Source organism: Cynocephalus volans, chromosome 4 (genome assembly GCF_027409185.1).
Source record: "Cynocephalus volans isolate mCynVol1 chromosome 4, mCynVol1.pri, whole genome shotgun sequence".
Classification (NCBI taxonomy): domain Eukaryota; kingdom Metazoa; phylum Chordata; class Mammalia; order Dermoptera; family Cynocephalidae; genus Cynocephalus; species Cynocephalus volans.
The window spans coordinates 68,859,008-68,877,130 of NC_084463.1; the positions used below are offsets into that span (position 1 = coordinate 68,859,008).

The following is an 18,123-nucleotide window of genomic DNA, read 5'->3' on the forward strand; positions in this document are numbered from 1 at the left end:
TTCAAGAAACTTATTTTGGCTACAGTATGGAGAATAGATTACAGTCGGGCAGACAATGCTGGGACACCAGTTAGGAGGCTACTGATGTGATTCAGGTAAGAGTCAACAGAGGCCCGAACGGAGGCAGTGGGAAGACAGGTCCCTTAGTAACACCTGCACTTTAGATGGCAGAAAAAGAGGCAACTGCAAAGAGGGACAGAGAAGAAGCCTGAAAGGGAGGAAAACCAGGAGAAACACATGTTAAGGAAACTAGTGAAGAAATGGTCAAGTTAAATGTTTTATGAGGAATCAAGTAAGATAAAAACTGAGAAGTGACTCCAAGATTTAGCTACAGAAAGTCACCGGTGACCTTGGGCAAGGGCAGTCTGAGAGGAATGGTTGAAGCCAAACTATATCGCAGTTGGTCTAGTAGAAGGTGATGCTGGCCTAGGAACAAAGGCTGTAGGAACACAAGGCTACCACTTTCTCTTTGCCCTCTTAACAGGTGCGGGTCAAGGTGAGTGTGGAGATGGAACTGCCAGTTCCCCAATCAGGCGGGACAGCGCAGCAAACAGATCGCTAGAGGCCAGTTCTTTCCCAGAGCTCACTTGACTGACAGTGTCGCGCGCCAAAGGCTGAGCGCACAGCGGGAGGTGAATCACGAGGGGGCGGAATTCCAGGGCACTAACCCGGAACCGGTTTGGGACTCGATTCCCATTGTGAGGCCAGGCCTGGGGCGGGCTCTCAGCCAGAATGGCTATACCCTTCTAGCCAATGGATGTGCCACCGCAAATGAGCGGCATCGGCCCCAGCCAATGAGTGGCGGGAGAGGGGCGGGCGAAGTAGGGGGGCGGGGAATCAATGAAGCATCTTTTTTCCTATCCCCCTTAGGGGCGATCGTGCGGAGGTGCAGCCGGGGTCGCAGGTGAGCGGTTCTGTGCTGGAGGAGGCAGCCCTGGAAGCGGTGTCTTCGCGTACGGTGGGTGCCCTCGCAGCGGGGAGGGTCCCGGCGGGGACCGTGGCAGGTGGCGGCCGCCGGCTTTGGCCCTGACTTTGCGGCGTAGCGGGACTACGACGCTCGGGAGAAGTACCACGCGTGGGTGTCGCCTGGCGTGGCAGGGTGGGGAGGGCCCGAGCCTCTGAAACAAGCCTGTGGAAGTGTCTGGGCACTCAGTCGGGACTCACTGAATATCCAGAGAGAGAACTCTCCTTGGTTGATCCGATTCCCACCAGGTGCAGCCGGATCGTGGTGGCCGAGTCAAGTGCGCGACCCCTGCTCCTGGGTGGCCTCCCGGGAATTGGAATCTAGTCTTCCTCCATTTTTTCCGGGCGCTGTTACCGGGCGGTCTCAACGTGGGCAGCGGGGAGGGAGTAAAAGGTACTTTGATAACAGGCGAACCTTAAGTAAACTTTCATTATTTACCTACCACAAGTTTCAGAGAAAAACATCCTATTAGGCAAGGAAGTGAATCTCTTGTAAGAATATAGGGGAGAAGAAAGCCACACTTTAAAGAGCATTAGGGAGGGGGTTAAGTGAACTTTGTAGATTTGTGATGCTTTTGTTCTTGAACTGCCTAATGAATTTACCCCCCGAATTTTTTTGACCCAGAATTTGCTGCCTGATTTCTCTCAGACCTCTTAATTCTGTCTTATTATGCAATATCTAGGAGCTTCATTCTCAAGTGTTAGTCCTTGTAAGAAGTTGTCCAGTTGTAATATGCCATTGACAGTACATCTTTACAAGGGTTATGTACACGAACTATGTATCATTACTATTACCGTTCCTATTTCCAACCAGTAAAGAATGACTGTGAGATGGGATTTCAGGAAAATGGTTGTTCTCTGTGATTGGGCGTGGAAGGTGTATAAGTTTTAGAGGTTGCAACTATTGAATTTCCTCCTGTAAAGACAGGGACAGCATCTGGCATCTAAAATAATACCTTTTCACATTTTATGAGGCGTTATATCCCCAGCACCAAGAATAGTGTCTGACACATAGTAGGACCTCAATAAATATTTTTTGAGGGAGTTATTGGGGAGTGGATGTCAGAAAACCCAAGCTTCTGTTGCATGGGTATCAAAATAGAGGACATAAAGACAAACATTCCTGGCCACATAGCTTTTATCTGTGTAAGCACAGCTACCAAATTTCAACAACTCAAGATGCATTGATGCTGCCACTTTCTAGCACTTAATCAAAAAATGTCAAGGTTTCAGTGGGAGATTTTCATTCAAGCCAAGACTGACCGGCAATCTAAGATGTATCCCAGTATCCATTTCAGTGAGGTTAAAAATATATTGAAGTGCAGTTTGTCAGTGAAGTAGTTCCTCAGCTTAGCATAGATCAGTCAAGGACAAAGGGATACCACTTTTTAAGCTGGAGGTATGGAGTTAGAATTGTTGGGGGAAAATAGGCCATGCAAAAGCAACAACTGCTGCCAAATTTTAAAAATATATTGATTCAGTGGTAGGTTAAAAAGGAATGCTGTTATTACTATCCACCAGTAAATTTACAACAACCCAATTAGTAAATCAATTTCAGATTCTGAGAGCAGCAAAATCTGATGGTGGATATCTGCATAAATTAGGATTTTCATGACTTCAATCACTATTTTATAATATACTTATATTTTGTTATGTCACATATTATGTAATATATGTTATATGTTACATATATATGTGTTATATAATATATGTTATAGGTTATTATGTATTTAATGTATAATATGTTATATGTTAATATAGATTATGTCTTGTATAATATGTTGTATGTTACATATTATATATATTAAAAATTATAGTACCATTATTAAATGTAATCTTGAATTTCAAAAATACGTTGATATATTTGTTGTTTTAAATACATTTTTTAGCGAAGTATAGGGCTTACTAAGCCAGCATTAAGGATTCGCTGGTATTTGGCCCCAACCTAGTTTTCTAGCTTTAATACCTGGTACTTCTCCCCTTTATTTATGTGCCTCATTAGTCTATTTGTTTTACAACACCCATATGAAATGTTTATTCCTTTTCAAAACCTTCTTTGATCCTATCAGAGTTATCTCCTTCTTCTGAACATCAAGGGTATTTGTTAGTACTTATTTATCGTACCTTTCATATATTTGCATAATTCATCCAGTAAAGAAGTATTTGCTAACTATCTATTACTAGGTAATAGATAATAGCTGACATTTCTTGTGGGCTTACTGTATCTTAGGCATTGTAAGCTCCTTAATTGGATTCTCTCTCTCTCTCTCTTTTTTTTTAATATACCAGCTCTAGGATGTTTATTTTACTTTTTAAAATTTTAATTTATCAATATACAATGTAGTTGATTTTCGTGTCCCTTTCTCTCCACTCTCCTCCATCAACATATCTGTTCACTTGTCTTAACAAGTTCAAGGAATTGTTGTGATTGTTGTGTCTTCTTTCGCCTGCCCCCCTGCTATTTGTTTGTTTATTTGTTTATTTATTTTTAGCTCCCACAAATAAGTGAGAATATGTATTTCTCTTTCTGTGCCTGGCTGATTTCACTTAATATAATTTTCTCTAAGTCCATCCATGTTGCTGCGAATGGTAGTATTTCATTCTTTTTTTTAGCAGAGTAGTATTCCATTGTGTAGATATACCACATTTTCCTTACTCATCTGATGATGGACATTTGGGCTGGTTCTAACTCTTGGCTATTGTAAATAATGCTACAATAAGTACAGGTATCCCTTTGACATGATCATTTCCATTCCTCGGTTGTATACATGAGTATTATTCTATTATTATTCCCATTTATAGATGAGGAAACAAGTTTAAAAGGTTTTAAGTAATTTGCTTGAGATCACAGCTAGTAAGTGGTGGAATTGCTATACAAGCATAAGTAGTCTGTATTCATAACCTTCAGTTTACAGACTCCATTACCGTTTTTTCTTGTACATTTTTTTATGCATCTGTGTTTTATAGGTTTTACTAGGTTGTAAATTATTTGATAGGAGTAATATATTCATCTTTGATCACTTATTGCTCCTAATGTAAAATAAGTGATTATACTGCAGCCTTATAGTGGAAGCATGTAGTAAGGACATCAGACTTAGACGAATGGAAACAGTGAAGACATTTAAGCCCAGTGAAGAAGGATGGGTAGGCTTTGGCCAGACAAAAGGGCAGACACCATGGGAGTAGGGAAGATGGGCTAGAGAGATACATGTGGGATAGTGCTAAAGACATGATCGTGACATAGATGTGGTGTCCAGTGCAGTAGCCAATAGCCACATGTGGCTATAAGCACTTGAAGTGTGGCTAGTACAAATTAATATGTAAAACGTAAAGTTTAAAATACCCACTGGATTTTGAAGACTTAGTACAATAAAAGAATGTAAACTATCTCAATAATTGTTCATATTGATTACGTATTGAAATAACATTTTGGATATATTGGGTTAAGTAAAATAGATTCATTTTTACCTGTTTCTTTTTACTTTTTTTAGGTGGCTACTACTAGAGGATTTAAAGTTATACATGTAGCTCTCATATTTCTGTTGGACAGTGCTGACCTAGAATTTAGAGGAATTTCAAAATGACCAGTACCGTGTGTGTATGTGCTTGCACATTCACATATGTATGTTGGAGAGAGTGAGTTGGGGGAGCAGATTGGGGGTTAATATGGGAGGTGATGGATAAGACTGGAAAAGGTAGATGTGACAGGATATAGGTGGGGCTCAGATAGGGTTTATAATAGGAAGAGAGGAAGAGCAAGGAGAATAAACTTACCTCCTAAGTGTAATGGAATGCCTTTGAAAGGCTTTTAAGCCCTCAGTACATATTTGTTAATGAAGCAATGTCTTAATTACTCATTCTCATAATGGATGTTACTGATTTACACTCCTAATTCAGGCCTAATTCTCTCTTTTTTATTTTTTAGTTTGACATTTTTTTTTTTATTTTAACTTCTCAATATACATTGTAGTTGATTTTCATGTCCCTTTACCCGTTCCTCTTTATCTCCTCCCTCTCCCTTCCTCCCCCCACTACATTATATCTGTTCACTTGTCTTAAGTTCAAGGAATTGTTGTGATTGTTGTGTCTTCTTCCCCCCCTTTATTGTTTGTATATTTATTTATTTTTAGCTCCCACAAATAAGTGAGAGCATGTAGTATTTCTCTTTCTGTGCCTGATTTGTTTCACTTAATATAATTTTCTCCAAGTCCATCCATGTAGTTGTGAATGATAGTATTTCATTCTTTTTTATATCAGAGTAGTATTCCATTGTGTAGATATACCACATTTTCCTTACCCACTCATCTGATGATGGACATTTGGGCTGGTTCCAACTCTTGGCTGTTGTAAATAGTGCTGCAGTAAACATGGGAGTACAGGTATCCCTTCAGCATGATGATTTCCATTCCTCTGGGTATATTCCCAGCAGTGGAATAGCTGGGTCATATGGTAGATTTATCTGTAATTGTTTGAGGAACTTCCATACCATTTTCCCTAAAGGCTGCACCATTTTGCAGTCCCACCAACAGTGTATGAGAGTTCCTTTTTCTCATCAGCATTTATCATTCTCAGTCTTTTGGATATTAGCCATCCTAACTGGAGTGAGATGGTATCTCAAAGTGATTTTGATTTGCATTTCCCAAATGCTGAGTGATGTTGAGCATTTTTTCATGCGTCTGTTGGCCATTCATACATCTTTCTTTTAGAAATGCCTGTTCAGCTCCTTTGCCCATTTTTTAATTGGGTTATTTTATTTTATTTTATTTTTTTGCTGTAAAGTTGTTTGAGTCCTTTTATATTCTGGATATTAATCCTTTGTCAGAAAATCTTTCTGATTTTCTGTTGGTCTTCTGTGTTTGTTGGTTTCTTGGGGTGGTAGATAAACTATTTTTTCTCTTTATTGTTAGCATTTTTGTTTTACTGGTAGGTTTTGTTCTTTCTTGAGTGTTCATGGCCATGATGGTTGTTTTTCAGGTATCAAACCCAGTACTCCCTTGAGAATTTGTTGTAAGGCTGGTCATGTGGTAGTGAACTCCGCAGTTTTTGTTTGTCTGAGAAATATACTATTTGTCCTTCATTTCAGAAGTATAGCCTTGCTGGGTAAAGTATTCTTGGCTGGCAATTTTTGTCCTTTAGTATTTTGAATATATCATCCCATTCTTTTCTGGCTTTTAGGGTTTCTGATGAAAAGTCTGATGTTAGTCTGATTGTGGTTCTCTTATAGATGACTTGCCACTTCTCTCTTGCAGCTTTTAAGATTCTCTCTTTGTCTTTTGAGTTTTGCCAGTTTGACTAAAACATGTCTTGGAGAGGACATTTTTGGGTTGAATATGTTTGGGGATCTTTGGGCCTCCTGAATCTGAAGATCTGTTACTTTCCCTATGCCTGGGAACTTTTCTGCTATTATTTTGTTGAATATGTTTTCAATGGCATTTCCTTTTCCTCCCCTTCTGGAATACTCATTGTTCGGATATTTGTGTGCTTAAGGTTGTCTGTTATCTCTCTCAGATTTTCTTCAATTTTTTAAATTCTTTTTTCTGGTCCACCTGTGTTAATTCAAACAGCCTGTCTTCAAGGTCAGAAATTCTCTCTTCTGCTTGTTCTAGCCTGCTGTTTAGACTCTCTGTTGTGTTTTTTATTTCGTTGAATGAATCCTTCAGCTCCACAAGCTCTGCTACATTCTTTTTTAGGGCATTAATTTCTTTGTACATTTCTTCTTTCAGATCCTGTATATTTTTTCTCGTTTCATTGTGTTGTCTAACTGAGTCTTCTTGTATCTCATTTAGTTTCCTTAGAACTGTTGCTTGAAATTCCTTTTCAGTCATTTCAAGGGCATCCTGTTCTATAGGATCTAGGAGCCTGAGAGTTATTATTTTCCTTTGGTGGTGGTGTACTTTCTTGATTTTTCATATTTCTGGTATATTTCCCCTTGGTGTTTAGTCATTGTGGCAGGGGGTATCATGGTCCACTCGTTCCACCCTTATGTCTAGCCTGAATCCCAAAGGGACTGCCAATTCTGGGCAGCAGGGAGTGGCCTGGGCTCGGGGTCCTGTGGCACCTGCCTGATCCGACATGGCTTACTCGGGGCGTGTGGACCCGGTGGTTCTCAGGCCTCTCTAAGTGGTGGGGACTGACCTGGGCTGGAGGTCCCATGGCTCCTGCCTGTTCTGGCACTGCTGACTCAGGGCTTGTGGGCCTGGTGACTCTCGGGCCTCTGGGCAGCAGGGACTGACCTGGGCTGGAGGTCCCATGGCTCCTGCCTGTTCTGGCGTGGCTAACTCAGGGTATGTGGACCTGATGGCTCTCAGGCCTCTCTGGGCGGTGGGCCAGGCCTAATTCTTTCTAATAAAGATATGTGTAGGTAGGTATCTGAAGACATACTACTTATAGGAAAGTTTGGTTCTCACAAGAGAGTAGTCTATTTCCTAAGTTTAAATTGACTGAGCTAGTATTTCTTTGATGTATTTCCAACAAATAGGGGTGTGAATTGGTCCTTAAAATTAGATGTATTCTTTTTGCATCTGACATAACATTCTACTGGGCATATTTTTCCAAAAATAAGCCAGTTTTGTCTGTATTGTAAGTCTTTTGTGGCAGATGAGGTCTTTCCTTAATGATCTCTGAAAGGAAATTTCTTAGCAGCTACAGCATTTGTACGCTGCCTTGCTTTTCTGTACAAATTTGAGCAAGTAGATTTTTAACATTGACATTAGTAGGGTGGTTCTCAGTCCTGGTTGTAAATGAGAATCACCTGGAGAGCTTTTAAACTCCCCATGCCTGGCCCTATTCCAGAGATTGTTTTCATTGGCCAGAGATATGTATGGGTATTTTTAAAAAGTTCCTTAGATAATTTGATGTGCTGTAGACCCGCATTGTCCAGTATGTTAGGTACTAGGTACATGTGCTGTTGAGTTCTTGATATGTGGCTAATACTAAATGAGATGTGTGTAACTGTAGAATACATGCTGGATTTTAAAGATTAAGTGAAAGAAACAAGAATGGAAAATCATTAGTAATTTTTATGTTGATTACATATTGAAATGATAATATGTTGAGTATATGAAGTGAAATAATATATTTTTAAATTAATTTCACCTTTTTTTGTTTTGCTTTGTTTTTGCTTTACTGTGGCTACTAGGAAATTTTGTGTGGATCACATTATATTTCTGTTGGACGTGATGCTCTAGTCTAGACTGTTGCTACTCAAGATGTGGTCCAAAGACCAGCAGCATCAGCATCACTTGGGAGTTTGTCAGAAATGTAGAATCCCTGTCCCCAATCCAAACCGACTGAGAATCTGCATTTTAACAAGATCCGCAGGTGATTCGTATACACATTACAGTTTGAAATACACTGCTCTAGCAACGTATAACCTGTTAACTGTTACGTTCTTTGGCATAGTTGCAGGGTGGGTAGTTTATCTGACATCTTCTCTTACTCTTATAAACTGCTTCTTGCCTATATGGACTTGGGCTAGCTTTTTCTTTTATGCATATGCTTTGTGTGCCCATAGAAATTTCAGTTTTGTTGGCTTACCTTCCTTCGATTATTTTCTGTTTCTCTTTCTATCTCTTTTTCTATTCCTTGATCACTGTCTTATTTTAAATTTATATTTTTACCTTCTCCTATTTGTTAGGCACAGTGCCTTGTATCAAAGATACTGTCTTTGGAGCAAGTGGGCTACCATCTTCCAGATCGTCAGTGATGGGGCAGATGGTAGAAGAAGGAAAATGCTAAGTTTTGACTTCAGTAATTCCTTCAAGTACCCTACAACACAGGGTACTAAGAAGAAGCATATTGGGTCTGGTTTAATGATGTATAAATCAGTTTGCTTCAGTTATTTTTATTGTGGCTTATAAACATGGTACCTTATGGGTCTTTTCAGTCACCTCTAGAGGAAAGCTGGATACTTGCCCATTCTATTGGATAAGTTGAATTACATAAGGAACGTTGGGCCAGAGTGATTCTCTAAAATTATAAGCATTCTAGAATGTTCACTAAACTTACTTAGGATTGGATGTTGAATTTCCTTAATTTTTTAATTTTGATAATATTTCCTTAATTTTTTAAATTTGATAATATTTAATATATGCAAAAATAATGTAGCTATAGTGTTATCAAACACTATGTAGTAGTACTTACTCAACAAAAGAGTCTAAATTTGTAGCATTTGTCAATTCTGTGGTGTAAGTACTGCCATCTTGGCTGATTTTTAGCTCCCAACATGACATCGCTGAATGTGGAGTTGGGAAAAAATGTGCACAATTGACTCTTGTGAGCTCTCATGGACAGGCTCCAACACTGATGTAGTGTATATGTCATGAAGCATAACAGTAAGACCTGTGGGCATACCTACTCTGCTTATGAAGTAGAACAATACCAATATTATGGTGACCTTTCTGTTTCATTTTGTCAAAATTATTCAAAGATTTTACCTTTGATGTAATACTAGCAAATGCTTAACAATACTTAATTTGTGCCAGGAACTATTCTCCATATTTTATTAAATCTTTAATCCTTATAGTATCTCTGTGAAGTAATGTTGTCATCATCATTTCACAAATGAAACTGACATAGGATGGTTAAGTAACTAAGGCCAAATAGCTAGGAAGTGGCAGAGCCAGGATTCTACCCCAGGCAGTCTGACTCCAGAATCTGTGCTCCATAACATGACACACAGTGCCTTTTTGATGATGTTTTAATTTATAATTACCTTTGCTTATACTGTATTCTAGGGACAAAAGGCTTCTATTGGACTTTAAGGGCTATATATCCCTAGGACAAAATCAAGAATACTGCCACTAATAACACATTCCAATTTAGGGGATTTTGAGAAATTTTGAAAGTCTGCTTTAGATAAGAGTTTGCTTGCAATCTTTGTTTTCTTTTTGCATACTTTACCCTTGTTTTGGGAGGTAGGGGGCAAGACAGTATTGACAGTGATTTCTTGAGAGTTTATTTTCTGCTGTTAGAATTTTTAGTTCTCTCTGACCTCCATTTCAGCAGCAAGTGGCAGTTCAGGAGGTGTCATTCCACATGAGTGAGTAGAAACAAAAAGATGTGGTAATAGGCATATTTTTGCTGATGTTATTAGATACAAAGTCAGTTGAACAAAGATTACTGGGAACTTGAAAAGGAAAAATGCATAAAAATTTTAGTGAAATGGTAATAAAAATGCTTTGTTATTAAAGTTTAAAAATAAAGAATTAACATCACTTTTAAGTCCAAAAGAGCTTAGGCTAAAGCAGTACTAGAAAAGATTTTTGTGCATTTGTAATTAAATCTAGCCTTGCTTAGTTGCTATATTTTTGCTTCAGTAAAAGATACTATTTGTATTGTGAATTGCCAGAGAAATATTTTCACACAAATAAAAATTTTTTAATTAGCAGACATTAAAGTATTTAAGAGACAAGAAACCATGTTTTAATTGCCAGAGATGTATTTTCACACAAATAAAAATTTTAAATTGGCAGACGTTAAAGTATTTAGGAGAGAAGAAACCATAAGTTAGAAGGTAAACTGAGGCATAGTAAAATTTTAAATTTTGAGCAAACAGCAATTCATGAATTTGGAACTCTGTGGAGGGAACACAAGGCCAAGTCTTTTATAGATGAACATGGAAGTAAAGCAAAGAAAATATTTTATTGGTTATGGTTATACAACTGCCTTATTTGTTCTGTCCTTCTGAGAAGTACCTGGTTATATAAGTTAGTCGGCAGCTTCTGACTGATTAGCTCTATGTTTCATTTTTCTTTATTATAGGCCTTTAGAAGAAATAGCCCAAGTTGAGTTTCACTTATGTTTGCGCATCAAGGGAGGTTAAAGACACTTATGAGGCCTAATTGGCTTTGTCTGCTCAGGGATTCTTCAGGCCTGGTCTCCATTTTAATTTACTTTAACATATTATCAAAGAAATGTAACTGGTTGAAGCTTTGAAGAGTTTTTCTGCCTAGGTACAGGATTTTATTCTGGACCTTCCATGTAGATAAGAATCTGCTCTTTTTGAAAATCTTCTGCTACATTATATCTTACAGCTTATTTTAGCAACACATTTCTAAGATTTAGCTATCACAAGCTGCTAATAAAGTCAAAGTAGATGTGAAATAAGGGAACCTGGGTATAAGTCCTGTCATTTAACTAGCCTTTTAGTGTGCAAATTAACCTCTCAATCTTGTTTTATAAATAGAAAGGCTGGTACCTCTGGTACAGTGCTGTGGTAGGGAATAAATGACAAGACCTGGAACTTTATAAATACTTGGTATCTTTTCTTCATATTGGTGAGAAAAGTTTATGGTCAAACAATGATAGAGCTGGAAAGGACTTGAGTAATCTCATCCCATCCTTTCATTTTGTAGGGGAGGAAAAGTCAACTCTGTAGCAGTGATCAGTGAGTGACTTTGAAGTCAGAAAACATGGTTTGTGCATCTGTGCCTTACTCTGTCTGAGCCTTTGTTTCTCGTTACATACTTTTAAAATCTCTTTGCCAAGTTAAATGACAGTTTTTAACTTTTATCCCACTTTTCTCCTCAATTGAACTAATATTTATACAGCAGTATGTGCTACACTATGCAAGGCACTGGGACCTTTTTAGCAGATGACCTTGTTTTCTACCCCTAGGAAAAATTGAGTCCCTGATTCATTCAACATCTGTTCCAGCCTCCTAATGTACCTTCCCATAATGCAAAGGCTAGATACAGAAAAACTACATTTCCCAGATCCACTGCAATGAGGCTTTTGGTTGTGCTTTAGATTCCCCAACCAGGTGCACTTGTGTAAGATTTGACATCAAGGTGAGTGAGAGAGTCAGGTATGTGAAGCATCTGTTTTACTGATGTGGGTCTAGCACAGAGGTTCTCAAATGTCAGCATGCATGAGAATCACCTGGAGGGCTTATTGAAACTCAGATTGCTAGGTCCCACCCCTAGAGTTCCCTGTTCAGTTAGTCTAGGGGAGGAGGGGATCCTGAAAGGTACACAGAAGTCTCAGGTACACACCCTTTGATGACCCAGCAGCGTGAGAGTCTTCTGGAAATTGGAGAAACATTCTCTCTTGCGTCTAAAAGGTTACAAGAGGATCTTTCCCGCTCAGAATTTATATTAAAGTTTTGCCATATGAGTGTTTTTAGACTTATTTCATACTCCAAGTATGAAATTTATTTATACCCCAAGTATAGTTACTTGCCTGTATCATGATTTTTGACTCTACAATTAAATAGCCCAGAACTTTATAAAAGTACTGCTGTGAAATTCTTCAAAGAAGGCAAATAATTAAAAGCATTAATTACAAACAAATATACCATCCACCTGGTTTTGTTTGGTGTTACAGGCTTTCATTTAGATTGTTTGAGGGAGGGGGAGATTATGATGAGCACTGAGGGACAGAATTATAATGACAAACCGTAGAATATGCACTACCTCCAAAATGTTTAGGAATCTAAAATTTTTTTTTCTGTTTTAATTGATAATCTTTTTCTTTATCTGATTAATTAGATGGTGGCTGGGGGGAAATCCTTGCCATTTTTATGCTACCCCTTAAAGTTTGCCATATCCTTACAATATTTTTATTGTTTCATGAAATGTTATTAAATTTTCAAGCTTAGGGTTTCTTTATTGGCTTAACCTAAAAATGAGCTTTAATTTGTGAAGTTGAAAACTATAGGTAATTGTCATTTCTTTGATCAGATTGCATTGTCTCAAATTGGTTTCTGAGTTTTATTGATTTTGTAGTTCTGCCTTTCAGTTTTCTTCTGAAATTATTCTGAGTCTAAATTTTTTTCTTTTCAGTATCTATAACTAATGATCATTTTGGCAAATAAACTCACTCAGTCATTCAAAATATATTTATGGTGTGCTTGCTAAGTGCCAGAAAACTTTGCTTGGGCTCTGAGGAGATGATGGTGATCAGAAACATTCCTGCCCTTATGAAATCTGTAGGGAAAGTGGGAAAGAGACAGACTCTGAGCTATATGTTAGCAAAAGTGTAGAATTTAGACTAGGAAAAGTATTTCAGACTTTAAGGAATTAAGTAGGCCAAGAAGAGAGCAATCCATTTTCTAGGCAGAGGGAACAGTGTGGACAAAGGCCCCAAACAGGGAAAGAGCTTGACAGGAATAGGTGACTGAAAGAAGGCCAGCGTTGTAGGAGAGAGGGTGAACTAGTGGGGGAAGGAGCTGGAGAAGTACGAGTGTGTCAAGAGTGAATTCTGCAGCTAGTTAGGAACCATTGCAGCAGCCCAGCTGAGAGAAGCCGGGAGCTTGGACTGGGGTGGTGCCGGCAAAGACAGAGAAGCAGGCAATTTCGAGCCATATTTTCTTTCTTTTTAAAATTACATAATTTATTGGGTTGAAGTATGTTACAAAAGTTGAAGGGTGATTGATTGATTTTTGTATTTTTCCCTTTAGGAATTATCCAGCCCACCTCTGCTACTACTGTAGATGAGCTCAGCAATTTGAACTGTCAACGAGGGATTGTCCTTGGTTTTTGTGCTTTGCAGCATTGCCCAAGTTCTTTTCACATCTTCTCTTACTGTAAAAACTGCATTTAAGTTAAAAAAATGAAGCAGTTGAAAAGAAAGAGGAAAAGCAATTTTAGCGTTCAAGAAACTCAGACCCTTTTGAAAGAAATTACAAAGAGAAAAGAAGTCATTTTTTCCAAGCAGCTCAATACGACGATTAACGTGATGAAGCGAATGGCTTGGGAGGAGATCGCGCAGTGTGTGAATGCCGTGGGAGAAGGAGAACAGAGGACAGGGACGGAGGTGAAGAGAAGGTACCTGGACTGGCGGGCACTTATGAAGAGAAAGAGGATGAAAGCCAACATTAAGCTGGTTGGTTCAGGGTTTCCCCTTCCCACGTCCGACTTAGATGACTCCCTCACAGAAGAGATAGATGAAAAGATTGGATTCCGCAACGATGCAAATTTTGACTGGCAAAATGTGGCAGATTTCAGGGATGCAGGTGGATCCTTAACAGAGGTCAAAGTGGAAGAAGAAGAAAGGGATCCCCAGAGTCCTGAGGTAAGTATTAGCCTGCGAACCGTCTTTCTTAGTTTTTCAATTCTGATGTGGGAGTTTATAGTCCAGGACCATTTAGGAAATTCCAGATTTTCAAGCTTGCTTAAAGATAGTCCACAACAACGTCATTCCCTTTGTTTTCTCTTTATGTCTCTTTAATACCTTTCTTCTCCCCGAAATATAATTACCTCAGTTTTATGTGTTAGTGACATCAGGTAATTCAGTGTAAATGGTTTTCAAAATTCAAATTAAATGGTTTTGTGTGCTCAAACAGTACAAAAAGTTTTTAAGAAAAATTTGGACAAGTGAAGAAGTAAATACTGAACATTGCTTTTCTTTTTTCTCTTAGTTTGAGATTGAAGAGGAGGAAGAAATGTTGTCATCGGTCATACCAGATTCCAGGAGGGAAAACGAACTTCCTGATTTCCCCCACATTGACGAGTTCTTTACCCTTAACTCAACACCGTCTAGATCTGCATTTGATGAACCCCATTTGCTTGTAAACATAGAGAAACAGAAACTAGAGTTGGAAAAACGCCGACTGGATATTGAGGCTGAAAGATTGCAGGTGGAAAAGGAACGCCTGCAGATTGAGAAAGAGAGGCTGCGGCATTTAGACATGGAGCACGAGCGGCTGCAGCTGGAGAAGGAGCGGCTCCAGATTGAAAGAGAGAAGCTGAGGTTACAGATAGTCAGTTCAGAGAAACCATCTTTGGAAAATGAACTTGGTCAAGGAGAAAAGTCTCTACTTCCACCACAGGACATAGAAACAGAGAAGCTAAAACTTGAGCGAGAACGCTTGCAACTGGAAAAAGATAGGCTGCAGTTTTTGAAGTTTGAATCAGAGAAGCTGCAGATTGAAAAGGAACGCTTACAAGTAGAGAAAGAAAGACTTCGAATTCAGAAGGAAGGACACTTGCAGTGATTTTTCTAGGCCTCCATTTAGTGAATGTTTGTAAACTGTAGTTTTTTCTCATATCAGGTGATATAAACATGGTTGCTGGATTAGCTAAACTTTTTCATGTCTCATGTCAGTGTTTTCAGTAGGAAAAAGATAGTTCTATGTGGATAACTATGCTTAAGTAGTATATTATATAAAAACTATGTTATGGCCTAGCATAAACAGCATAATAGAAACTTACTATGCTGGACTCTTTACATTAGCAATAGTACATAGAGTCTGTATAATCTGTGCACCCAGAGTTTACAATTATGTCTTAGTAAAATTCTAGCCCTGAGGTTCTCAACTAGTGGTAATTTTGGCCCCCAGAAGACATTTGGAAATGTCTGCAGACATTTTTGCCCATCAAACTGGGGTGGGGGGAAGATAGGTTCTACTGGCATCTGGTACGTAGAGGCTGAGGATGCTGCTAAACATCCTGCAATGCACAGGACAGTCCCCAACAGTAAAGAATTATCCAACCCCAAAAGACATTAGTGCTGAGGTTGAGAAACCCTGTATTGTCCTAACTATGTACCTCTATAGCTATGTCTTTACAGTTTTAGACTATTAAAAGCTCAGATATTTATGTGGGTAAGTACTTATATCACCAAAAACTATAACTATGAAATGTTATCATGTAGTATATTGAATATTAGAAGTGATGAAGATTATAGGTATTTTATTTCCATGTTTCCATCTATAAGTAGCCTGAGATTCAGAAAACAATACAGGGAACATCAAAGATTATCTAAAATGGGTCACTTTGAAAAGCAGTTCTTTCTAGCTATTGATGTTTAGAAGCAAGACACAATTTTCATGCTTTAGTTCCTTTTCTCTGAATTCATTGTCCGTTGTATACAAAAATTGTCATTTCAACCGTTTACTGAACTCTTATGTAAGTAAATGGTTTAAGCTAGTGAAAATGATACCAATATAAAAATGGTACCAGTAGTTCATGAACTCGATCCCAGTGAATGGTTGTTTGACTCAAAATAAAAATAAGTCATAGCAGCTATTTGGGAATGAGGTATGGGGGAGAATGTCCTCTGTATCAAATAATAATTATGATGTTGAATAATGATAGTAGCCCTGTGTTATGGATTGAGGGAAGCACTTATCACACACTATCTGACCTAATCTGTAGAACATTTCTTGAGAATGGTATCTATTATTTTTGAATCTGAAGCTCAGAGAAGTCACGCAGTGAATAAATGGTTGATCTTTTATATTGTAGCATATTTGTCTCTTCCCCTCCCTGAGGAACAAAGTTTGTATCTTCAGTCCCTTTGTTATTTATTCTGAGACCAGGGGCTTGCTTAACCTGGTGATTTTCCTTCAGTTCACTGAAGGTGCTTTTTCCACAATCCAGTTGATTCTCATGCACAGTAAAGTGGGAAATCACTGCACGAGATTCCTCTGTGTTTTCTGATTTCCAGGGCTGATATGTAGCTTTAATACATCTATTGATAGAAACTACCTTGATTCTGTGTTTGTTCCTTGTTAATTTAAGAATGGCTTGAAACTGTATGTTAACATTTGAGTATGGGTATACAAGGAAAAAATACCCTTCTGCTTACTTACAATGACTTTGAAATAGTGTTATTTTTCTATAACTGAAATAAATGCTTCTACTGTAGAAATAAATTTCCCTATACTAACTACCTGAAAGTTTGTCATTTCAAGTGATGCTCAGTGCTGTTTAAGAGTAGAAGTTTTCAAGCCGGGGAAAGAGACCTATCACAGTGAGTGACAGGAGTCTAACATTTATGCTAGGTGTTGAGCTGTGTACATTACATATATTATCTGATTTGCTCCTCAAAGCAATCCTTGAACTAAGTCATGTTATCCCTATCTTTACAAGAACGGAAATAGTGCCTCATTGATTTAATTGACTAAGTACCTGAAAAATTGTATACCAATACTGACCCAAGATTTTAGCATAAGAGCTCTAAGGAGAAGGAGTAGTGAAATTTTGTAGGTATAGTTCTAGGTACCATGGCTTTGCCATTAGCCACTTGTGAAGGTCATTTCACAAGTCAAAATGCCTTTTGACTTGATTTTCTCATTTGTAAAGTGGGCATAGTGATACCTGCTATGCCTGTGTTCCATAGTTTGGTTTTTTTGTTTTGATTTTGTTTTTTTTTTTTAAAGAAAATGGTGTATGTAAGCTATGCAGTGCTCCTTAAATGCAAGTTGATATTCATGTTGGGTTTGAGATCAGTGGATTTTAATTTCCTAGGGAAAGCGTGAAGATAACCAATAATTAATTATGGGTAGAGCACTCTTAAGTTCTTGGAAGAAACTGGAAAAAAAAAAAAAAAAGCGTAATATTTTCTAGGACTTTGGTGGAAGAGCCTTGTGTTTATCAACCCTGCCCGGGTAGAGGTGGGTAGGGTTGGTTCACTCCAGTAGAAAACGATGTTGCTGCTTTTCTGAGGTGGTAGACACAGTCAGAGAGAGTTATATCTGTTAGCTATTGCTGTGTAATGAACCACTCCAAAATTTGATGATGGGAAGCAGCAACCATTTATTTTGCTCATGATTTTGGAGAAAATTAGGCTAAGCTTAGTTGAATAGTTTTGATCTTGGTTGGGTTCTCATGGTCAGCGATAGGTTGGCTAGTTGGCTCAGCTTCTGGGGTTAACTAGAGATTGTTGGAGGTACAGTGAAAGGTAGGTGGTGAGGCCGAGCTCTTCTCATGGATCCTCTAGGCTAACCTGGGCTTGTTCTAATGGGAGTGGCAGGAATCTAGGAGGGAAAGCAGAGGTGCTCCAGGTATCTTGAGCACTAGCTAGTCTCAGAGCTGGACAAAGCTCATCACAGGGCCAGATCAGAGTCAAGGGATAGGGAAGAGTCCACCTCTTGATCAGAGGAACTGTGAAGTTGTTTTGTAAAAGATAGGGATACAGGGAGGGGTGAGGAATTGTGGCCGTTTTTTGCAATTGACCTACCACACCTCTGTTCTGCTTTGCCTGGCTTACTCCTGAATTACACCAGTGGTCCTGGTATCCTGTCTGGTTTAGCATTTATCTAGACGAAAATGCCATGATAAGGACTTTGAATTAGATGATCACCCTCATCGTAAGGAGTACCTTCCCATCACTTTTGTAAAGATGCTGATTTAGAAGAAGGAAGGGGACATAAATTTGTGGAAAAAGCAATAAAGTGTTCTCTCAGGCAATTTCTTCGAAATTAAACACTTGAGT

General features: G+C 38.6%; 1 protein-coding gene across 3 annotated transcripts; it reads left to right on the forward strand.

The window, feature by feature from the left end:
* The first annotated feature begins 869 nt into the window (after positions 1–869).
* Positions 870–16,535, forward strand: MSANTD4 (Myb/SANT DNA binding domain containing 4 with coiled-coils). 3 transcript variants are annotated; one of them, XM_063094373.1, is made up of 3 exons: positions 870–958; positions 13,364–13,977; positions 14,324–16,535. In XM_063094373.1, the coding sequence occupies exons 2-3, from the start codon at positions 13,516–13,518 to the stop codon at positions 14,897–14,899; spliced, it is 1,038 nt and encodes a 345-aa protein (XP_062950443.1). In that variant the 5' UTR covers positions 870–958; positions 13,364–13,515; the 3' UTR covers positions 14,900–16,535. The 3 variants fall into 3 exon arrangements, with proteins under 3 accessions (XP_062950443.1, XP_062950446.1, XP_062950444.1); XM_063094376.1 differs by having other exon boundaries at positions 877–904; XM_063094374.1 differs by lacking the exon at positions 870–958 and adding an exon at positions 1,313–1,357.
* Positions 16,536–18,123: the final 1,588 nt, after the last annotated feature.